Source organism: Capsicum annuum, unplaced genomic scaffold (genome assembly GCF_002878395.1).
Source record: "Capsicum annuum cultivar UCD-10X-F1 unplaced genomic scaffold, UCD10Xv1.1 ctg4965, whole genome shotgun sequence".
Classification (NCBI taxonomy): Eukaryota; Viridiplantae; Streptophyta; class Magnoliopsida; order Solanales; family Solanaceae; genus Capsicum; species Capsicum annuum.
This window is the reverse complement of record NW_025857455.1, coordinates 36276-46125: the sequence shown is the minus strand read 5'-3', so window position 1 is coordinate 46125 and position 9850 is coordinate 36276. Positions and strand designations below refer to the sequence as shown.

Sequence of the window (9850 nt, the reverse complement as noted above, 5' to 3'; positions counted from 1 at the left end):
CTGTCGATTTCTAATGCAACACAACCAACAACACAAGACAATTACTATATGGAAATGGAGAGGGTGATGCATATTTTTATCGAGAAAATGGTCTATTATGGCCACTAACAAATTTAGGAGAAAACAGTAATTTCCTTTAAAAGATGACAAATTTTTATTGAGAAAATGGTCTATTATGGCCACTAATAAATTTAGTAGAAAACAGTAATTTCTTTTAAAAGATGACTGACTACAAAACTAGTTGACACTATTTGTATTAGGGCTTACCTTTTATTAAGGATATTCTCACTCCGTTTAAAATGGAATGAGTTGTTTTCCTTTTTAGTCCGTTTAAAAAAGAATAATTCTTTTTCTTTTTTTGGTAATATTTTAATTTCAACTTTCCACATCGCATGTTTAGGACCACAAGATTAAATGACATTTTGATATATTTAATACAACTTTAATTTAAGACCACAAGATTCAAAAGTCTTCTTCATATTCTTAAACTTTGTGTTAAGTCAAAGTAAGTCATTCTTTTTTAAACGGAGGGAGAACCTTATTACCTGATTCATCTCAATACGTAGCACTTTTTTCATTTTAGTTAGTTATGAAAGGAATGATGTTTTACTTATTTAGTAACAATTTAACTTTAAACACCTATTTTATCCTTAATGCAATGACTTAAGGTTACAGAAATATTTATAATAACTTATTTTAACCACAAATTTCAAATGTCTTTATTCCATTTCTTAAACTATGTGCTTAGTCAAAAACCTTTACATAAGTTGGGATGAAAAAACTATATATATACACGATTTCAATTGTATACTGGCGTATAGACAATTTAAACTATCAACTTAGATTAAAAGTTTTTAAAGTGTTACCAGTTTTCAAAGTCATCAATCTCATCTTCCAGTAAACGTACACTTATATTTTACTTTGAAGTGACTTGATAGTGTTGTAATATTTCTATCACGTCTTTTATACTACCATAGTATTGTTTAATAGTGCATGAGAATACTTACATCATTAAGGCGAACAATACTATAATTGCTGGAGTAAAGGTTGAAATATCGAACACAGATTGACCAGTATGCCTGGTATTGACAACCTCAAACAATGACCCCACCAGCTTCTGATAGGTACTAAGCCCAGCAGCGGCTTCAGAATTCCACTCCAATGAACAAAAGGCTACAAACTGAACTGATATGAATGCCAAAACAGTAACTGCAATAGCGATGGTTTCAAAACGGGGGAAAATATGTGAATATCCTACACGTTTCGAGTTCTTTAAAATATACTCAAACTCTTGTCTCTTTGTGAATTTCCAAAGGAACCAAATAACAAAACGTAAGCTAGGAGCATACAAGGTGTTACCAAGAAGGATTTGAGGGATAAGAATGAGGAGAAGGCCTGAATTTTGTTTAAAAACCATCATGTTTTCATTTGTAGGAACAAATCCACAATTTGCAAATGTTGAAACAGTGGTGAATATTGAAAAAGTATGCAAGTTGAGCCCTTTTTCGTTGAGAATTTGTTTTGCAGATGGGATAAATGTTATGTATATAGAAACTAAGGAAGAACCAAGGAGAATAACAACTAGGATATAACCCAAAACCACGTAAGTCAACAATCTTATAGACTTCAACTTAGCGATGGCCTCATGATGACCATCCTCCATAGGGTTTATTACTGCATGTTCTAATTTATTGTCCAAACCTACTGTTCCTAGCTCAAGATTATGAAGACCTTCACCATTACTAGAGTTTGAATAGTCAAAAGCATCGTTGTTCTGCAATACACTGTGTTTCTTGACAAGTTTCAACTTCATGAGTTGAAGTCTAAGAAAAGAGGTAAAAGCCTCCCCACCAAGAAACATCAATATGGTCATGAAAACAAGTTGTGCATTCGAGAAAACTTCCATTTCAACAGTAGACATGCTAGAAACTGTGGTAGCTGAAACAGAAGTGAAAAACACATCTAGGTTATGAGGCCGAAATGATGGTAGCGTTCTAGGTTTTGTAACATTCAAAGCTAAGAAACCTAAAAAAGAAAAGATCATGAAATACCCTAATTCTACCCAAAATGGCTTTACCAGAAAACTCAGAATCTTAAAGAAAGACGAGAAAAGACCTTGATGTGAAGAAGATGAAAGAGGCTTCGTTGGCATCCTAGTTAATTAGTCTTTACTTGGTTATGAATTTGCTTGCCTCTGAGCTTCATAGTGAAGGTTCATTTATAGTATACGAATTGTGAAGTAGTGGAGTTCCGCTGTGCTAGGCTCCTTGATGTGTAAGCTTTAAATCCCAACAACAATTTGTGTATCAGAATAAATCAAAAGGAGTAAGAATATAATAATTCTTGGCAAAGCATGATAATTCCTTATCCTAGAGGTAGTGGAAAAAGATGATATACCATTTAATCGACGTGTCAAAATAGGCATATATGTTTTCAAGTGCATGTCCAAATGTCTTAGTAATGATAGTGTGTGCTGAGAGGGATTTTGGATTATTTACATGAGTGATGAATTAACTAATTGCTTTTGTAGGAATTTTTCAAGTTGGAAGAAGATAGACAATTGCCGCGAGAAAAAATAGTGAATATTTTATGTCTTATGTGATGATCACATGGCGCAAGTGTTATACTTTCCCAAAATGCAACAGACATTACATGTGTTTTAAGATGGTTTTGTTAATTTGTTGGGTTCAGATGCCTCCTACTTTCAATGTTTTGACAAACCTAGTGGAGGGACCTGATAAGATAACTTGTATGCACTGCTTGTTTGTTTGTGCCAAATGTTTCTGTATTGTTCTGGCACTACTAGAAATGACAATTATTGGGACAATTAATCAGCGACGGTTAGATAACTGTTACTATAAATAAGCTATAGCGTCGGTTACAACCGTCACATATTATTATCAATTGTATTAGGACAATAATTAAAGATAACCGTCGCATTAGCTCTGAAAACCGTCCCAATAGTTACACCTATGATAACGGTTATTATAACTGTCCCAATATATATCTATGGTCACAGATATATAACCGTCCCATATTTTATATCAAGTAAACTATGGCATTACACGAGAATTTTTGCTCCAACACTTATTTACCCGCTTTTTTTAATTATTTTTATTAAAAAAAATAAAAATAAGCATTTGGCCCCAGTTTTTTGAGAAAAATTGGCAAAACTACCCACTTCCAAAACTATTTTGTCATTTAGACATTACAATTATTTTTTATTTAATTTTTTGGGTTAGGGTATAAAAAATTGGAAAAGGTTAAAAAAGTGGGGCCCACAAGGGGCCAAAGGACCATTTCATCATTTTTATAACTTAGAAAATTTAATAAATACACTAACATCCTCCACTTATTCCAATATCCAAAAAAAATCCTCTCTCTCTCCTCTTCAATTCTCTCAACTCCTGCTTAAGAAACTGTCATCCCAAAATTGTCATTTTTGTTTCTTCTTCTTCTCCAGCCGCTAAGGGATCGTTATTGGTTCGGAAGGTTAGTTAAAATCAAGTTGCGATCATTTCTAGATCCATTTAAACGGGTTTATTTGCTAATCGATTCATAGTGATGTAGGAAATTGATTTTTTTTTTTCGAATTTGGTTGATTAAGGAGTTTTGGTTTAGTTCCGATTTTTTTTAGCAAAGAAGTGTTGAATGGTGGGATAATTGTTATTTGAAGAGTTATTTTGACATTTTATTCGAACAGTGACCTGTTTCTGTCCGTAGACCCGTGGTCTATGAAACCGATCCGTGGTCCATGAAATCAAATGCCCTAAATTGAAATCAATTTTTAGACGTATGAAATTCTTTTAAAATATGATTGCTGAAATAGTGGAAATTGAAAGATTAATAGCTAATTAGTTTAATTAGGTGCACTAGTTTGATTTTTAGAAATTGTTGTGTTTTGATACTGCATGTTGGATTTTGGTTTAGTTATTGATGTGTGTAGTGAACTATTTAATGGTGGAAGAGTTATTTTGACATTTTGATTCTAACAGTAACCTGTTTGTGTCCGTAGACCCGTGGTCTATGAAATGAAAATGCCCTTGATTGAAATCAATTTTTAGACATATGAAATTCATTTAAAATTGAGTTATTTTTGTTGATAGGCTTGTGGTCTATGAAATAAAAATGAGAGATTTGTTCTGCAGGTGTAGATTGTGTTGAAAATGGATAAAAAATACATCCTTCCTAAACACAAAGCCAGTACCACTTCTGATTCTGCTGGTAGCAGTAAAAAAAAGTTGAGGCAGTTGAAAATGTCTCAAAAAGGAACAAAAATAAATAGTCGATGTTCGAATCAGATTCGGAGTTAAAGGAGATAAGCGATTCCGATGAAGATATTACCAAGCACAGTGCTAGTGATGACAGTGAAAAGAGCAAATATAGTGAAAGAAAAAGTGTTGATGGGGATAATGATCCCTTGTCCGTGCCATCTCTTTCAAGGTTTATTTTTGTGGAGCGATATGACCTTCGAAGGATAATGAATGAGGTTGGATCTTTCCCGACAAAGATATCAATCAGATCAAGAATGGCTTCTTATCGATAATTCCAGCAAGTTCTTGTCGATTAAGAGTTGAAGAAAAGATTCAAGCGGTCTTGTTTTGGACACTTGAGAAACCTGCCAGAACATCTCAAGTTCAATGGGCAGTTGGTCCATTATTTGTTGTTGCGATGCATCAAGAATGATAAGAAGCGTCACGAGATGTGGTTCTGCGTTAACAACAAGCCTGCCTGTTTTGGCTTGAAAGAGTTTTGTTTGATCACGGGGCTGAACTACTCATCATACCCCTGTGAATCAAAAATAAAGAAGGTGTTAGCAAAGGGGGAGAATATTTGCTTTAAGGTGACGAAAAATAAAAACATTACGGTGGTAAAAAATATTACGGCAGTCAACTTGCTACACCTGATCAGAGAAAATAAGCTGAACGAGGACCAGAAATTTAAGTGTTATTTACTGTGGTTCTTGCACACCATGTTGCTTGCAAAAGATTCGACGAAGGTTGTCGACACAAAACTGATTTGAATGATCGATTTTTTGAGTTTCTTCGAGAATTATTCGTGGGGGAAAGAGACATTTCAACTGACCCTGGACTATCTAAAGAAGAAAAGTGACCTGAAGAAATAGAGGAAAGTATTTGATGAGAAGAAAAAGACATCCTATGCTCTATTTGGATTTCCCTAGGCATTCATGGTATCTACCATAAACCCTTTAGTGAGTTTATTGTAGATTCTTTGTTTATTTATACTCTGTCATAGACTCTGAGTTTTTCTTTTACTGATGTACTGCTTACAGGTTTGGATCTATGAGGCCTTTTCTCATCTTGGAAAATTTGCTGAAAAATTAATTGATGAGCCTTTTCCCATTCCCCGCATCCTTAGATGGTACACTAAAAAATGTGACCAGATAATCGAAGGTGACTCATTCAAGTACAAAGGAAAATTTACCGATGTATGAACTTATTTTTTAATATGTAATAATAATACTATTGTTGTATCGAATGTTATGTAATTGTTAATCGATATTTTGTAGAATGTGCACCCATACATCATCCCTACTCTTCATGAGACGAAGATGGATTACATGATTTCCTTTGAGCCATATACGGACGAGTTGAAAAATAACGTCCTTAATGGCTTAAAAAAAGAGTTAGAAGGGGTGACTGTACTTATTTCAAATGAGGACAGTGATGATGACGGAGATTTGGGTGGTAACCCCATTGAAGTACGCGTTGGTGATGATGATACTCCGAGCACCTTCAAAGATGTAGAGGGCACCTCATCCCCCAGGGATCTTCATAAGCATGTTGCTGCGCTCGAGGAAGCGGTGCTGGATATTGCTGCCTATATTAGAGAGAAAAGTTTAAAATGGCTATCTTACCCTCAATGAAATTATTTATAGCTACATAGATATCTATGACTTATTTTAGACCACAAGTTTCAAAAGTCTTTTTTTCTTTCTTAAACTGCGAAACTCCCTGACGAGTCAAACTACCTCACATAAATTGGGATGGAGGGAGTAATATTTCTGAACAATAACTCCCTCTTGAATAGTAATTTATAGTTTACACATAATGAGACTATATTTATGATTCATAAAGGCTTGTATAACATTGTGTATAATGTGTATATTGCACTAGGAGAGAAAATGCAGTGGTGCACAGCTATCGGCACAGTTTCTCAGGATTTACAGCACGTTTAACAGATGCTGAAGCTCAGGCGCTTGCTCAACATCCCGGAGTTGTTTCTGTTTTCCCTGATCCAGTATTTCAACTCCACACAACGCGATCATGGGACTTTCTGAGGGATCAATACAATCTGCTATACGATATCCCTTACAGTTCTGGTTCGAATTCAACCTCATCGAATGGAGCAGATACCATAATTGGCATTTTTGACAATGGTATGCTCTCATTGCTTTTCTATTAGTTGTCATTTTTCTTCACTGCCGTTTCTGCCTTTCCATTACTACTTTGATTTGCTTCACTTGAGCTGAGGATCTTTCGGAAACAGCCTCTCTGCCTTCAAGAGGGAGAGAGGTAAGGCATGCATACACTCCACCCTCCCCAGACCCAACTTTGTAGGATTTTACTACCAACACTAGTTAACCAAATAACATCTTGCATATATGTTATAGGAATATGGCCTGAATCAGAGAGTTTCAATGACAAGGGTATCGGTCCAGTCCCATCGCGATGGAAAGGAACTTGCACCAGAGGTTATGACTTCAAACCTTCCAGCTGCAATAGGTAACAGTCATTATATACATCCTCGGTCGCAGGTCCAGTGTGTTAGCTACCGGAACTCAGTAGCTTGAGGTCACTGTAGAAACCCATAAACTTCAAATCTTGGATCCGTCTGTGGGTGTCCAATATGGTCTATGTGAAATTTTGTAAGTGGTATTCGGAAAAAACAAGTTCATGATAGAAATTTTAATGTGTACATTTGATGGACCTGTATCAGGAAACTGATCGGAGCAAGGTTTTATGATGAACCTGGAGTAGAGAATCCACCATATGTGGGGACACCTAGAGACCACGACGGGCATGGTACTCATGTTGCAGCCATAGCAGCAGGGAGTCCAGTGGCAGATGCATCCTATTATGGCTTAGCAGGAGGAACAGCCAAGGGCGGGTCTCCGGGGTCCAGGATTGCAGTGTACCGTGTATGCACGCCTAATACTGGATGCAGTGGATCGGCTATTATGAAAGCATTTGATGATGCTATTGCAGACGGGGTCGATATCATCAACTTATCATTTGGTCAACCAGCTGGAACAGAGTTCGAGTTCTCAAGAAATCCTATTGCCATCGGAGCCTTCCATGCTGTAGAGAAGGGCATTTTTGTTGTTGCCTCTGCTGGAAACGATGGGCCAGCACCAGAATCTGTCGTCAATGTCGCTCCTTGGATGTTCACAGTTGGTGCGACAACTATTGACAGAAACATTGAGACACATATTCCCTTGGGGGGAAACAAGCTAATTAAGGGTGGAGGTATTGGCTTTTCCAATCTCAAGAAATCTCCAGTTTATCCTTTGGCGGACAGCGTATCTGTCAAACTAGACTCAGAATTTGTTTTTGATGGTCCAGCAAGGTAATTGAAGATTGAAATGTTTCAGCTTTTATTTTTGCATACTTGCTGCTAACTTGGGCAATGTTTCAGTGACTGTGAACAAGATACATTAGATGAACGCAAAGTCAGGGGAAAAATTATTGTTTGTGACCATCTCGATGATGATATTTCAATAGAAACGAGGCTAAATGAAGTGAAGAAAAAGGGTGGCATCGGATTTATATTAAGTATGCCCGATGATGAGCTCATAACGGCACCCAAAATGGGATCATTTCCGGGGGCAGTAATCACTCAAGGAGACGGCATAAAGATTCGGGCTTACATCAACTCAACAAGGTACTCACTTTACTTCTCAATAAACACTTGTGGGGTAACATAGCAAATTGCTAATATCATCTTTAAATATTCTATAGGAACCCGGTGGCAACAATTCTACCAACTGTTAGTGTAGATAAATTCAAACCGGCTCCTGCTATGGCTTTCTTCTCATCAAGAGGCCCTACGTATAATACTCGGAACCTCTTAAAAGTAAGCACTCCTTATTCTAATTTATTTTTCCTTCAAATTTTGGACTGTTGCTCAATCTATGTCGATTGAGCAGTACCATGATAATGTTCTTTCTAACTTCAAATTTCACTGGTCTCACGATTAGTTACATATGGTATATAAAACAAAACATATGTTTCATGCGAGATTAACAGTAGATAACATACCGAATGGTTTCTCACATGTACTTGCAGCCGGACATTGCAGCACCAGGGACTGCAATACTTGCAGCTTGGCGCACAGACGATGCAGAAGTGACTCGGTCTGGCCAAAAACCACCGCTATTTAACATAGAGTCCGGTACATCCTTGGCTTGTCCTCATGTTTCTGCAATTGTTGCAACACTGAAGTCTCGGAATCCCTCCTGGAGTCCATCAGCAATCAGATCAGCTATCATGACCACAGGTAGTAACCTGATATTAGTTTAAGTATATCAGTGCCACCAATTTATGGCTCTGACGAAAACAAGTCTCATTCCCCGTTTCTGTTTATTAGCTTTTCAGCAAAGCAATTTGAAGAGTCCAATGCTCGATAGTTTATACGGGGAATACCTTGCCACACCACATGACTTTGGGGCAGGAGTAGCAACTATGTATGGACCACTGAAACCAGGTTTGGTTTATGAGACCGAGATCACAGACTACCTGCAATTTCTCTGCTCTACAGGCTATAACACATCAACAATAAAACTCATCTTAAAGACACTTCCAAACAACTTTTCATGCCGTGCCAACTCGAGTGATGACTCGGTTTCAAACATGAACTATCCATCAATAGCCGTTTCTCTGTCTAAGGAAAGAGAAACCAAGAAAGTTACCAGAACGCTAACTAGAATTGGTGACGAAGAATCACTATATACGGCAACCATAACAACACCAGATGCATTGAGAGTTCGAGTGAGTCCAAACAAATTGAGATTTACAAGTAAGACGAAGAAACTGAGCTATCAAGTAAGTTTCAAAGCAATGTCTAGAGAAAGAGAATTTTTTGGATCAATTACATGGTCCAATGGTAAGAACAAGGTTAGAAGTCCATTTGTTGCCTCCTTTTGGTAACATTTTGACGAATCCGCTACTTAACCAGTCTAGGAGAAAAGGTGTTTGCAATACAGTGTATAGATGAATGTGGTATCACCAATTCATCATTTGTTATCTCATATGATTCCTGAATAAAAAGGTTCTCAACAAGGAGACCATATATATTTCATGATATTCTTGTTTTATGAAGCATTTTGTTTCATGATATTTATGGTTAACTATAGGTGCACACACATGATTTTCTTTCCCATAACATATGATATGTAATGAACAGAAATGTGCGGCACAAAGTTGTTCAAAGTACACACACATGTTGTGTATTAAATTAAAAGGATCGTTTGTTCGAATATATTTTGCTATATCAAGATGTTACTATATATAATATAAACTAATATTGAAAAGTTGGTTCCAAAAAGAAGTTGGCCGTGATAGCGAAATGTTGTTTCAGAGAATGACTACCAAAGAGAGGTCTGAGTGAACACATATATGCAAACAACAGGTGCTTGGAAGAAGATTCAAAGGGCAAGACACAAACCAAAAATCAAAGGACGTCTTACTTTGCTAGATTCATTTCAATGAAAATGAATTTCAATACATGAGATAGCCACAGATTATATTCACTGTTTTTGCATTAACAGAAAAAGGAAATAGAACAAACACAACCGCCTAATGTCGTCCAAACAACAAAAACAGAAATT

At 36.6% G+C, this 9850-nt stretch overlaps 3 protein-coding genes across 4 annotated transcripts in view; 2 read left to right on the top strand and 1 right to left on the bottom strand.

Annotated features, from left to right (window-relative positions):
- LOC107874825 (sodium transporter HKT1) overlaps window positions 1-2562 on the bottom strand; it is a 25602-nt gene extending 23040 nt beyond the window's left edge. Inside the window, exons 1-2 of one of the 2 annotated variants that reach the window (XM_016721551.2) lie at window positions 2398-2506; window positions 1008-2279 (exon numbers count right to left, since the gene is read on the bottom strand). In XM_016721551.2, the coding sequence (XP_016577037.2) occupies window positions 1008-2152 (1145 nt within the window). In that variant the 5' untranslated portion in view covers window positions 2153-2279; window positions 2398-2506. Of the gene's footprint in view, window positions 1-1007 lie in introns of both variants that reach the window. The other variant, XM_047403910.1, reaches the window with a different exon arrangement.
- A 799-nt stretch (window positions 2563-3361) lies between these two features.
- Window positions 3362-6146, top strand: LOC107874816. The gene is made up of 4 exons (XM_016721545.2): window positions 3362-3492; window positions 4149-5191; window positions 5294-5449; window positions 5531-6146. Exons 2-4 carry the CDS (start codon window positions 5189-5191, stop codon window positions 5885-5887), a joined length of 516 nt encoding a protein of 171 aa, XP_016577031.2. The 5' UTR covers window positions 3362-3492; window positions 4149-5188; the 3' UTR covers window positions 5888-6146.
- LOC107874805 (CO(2)-response secreted protease) lies at window positions 6138-9324 on the top strand (the record flags this gene model as incomplete). Its single annotated transcript, XM_047403911.1, is given in 7 exon segments — window positions 6138-6400; window positions 6635-6746; window positions 6961-7590; window positions 7660-7905; window positions 7983-8097; window positions 8310-8520; window positions 8611-9324. Coding segments are annotated over 7 exon segments (2137 nt in total), but the record flags the coding sequence as incomplete, so codon positions are not given.
- Window positions 9325-9850: the final 526 nt, after the last annotated feature.

What these genes read in the sequence shown, in the direction of transcription:
- LOC107874816 (XM_016721545.2), top strand. An exon ending in ACAAAGGAAAATTTACCGAT is followed by an intron (nt 5,450 to 5,530) that starts GTATGAACTTAT and finishes GATATTTTGTAG; the next exon opens with AATGTGCACCCATACATCAT.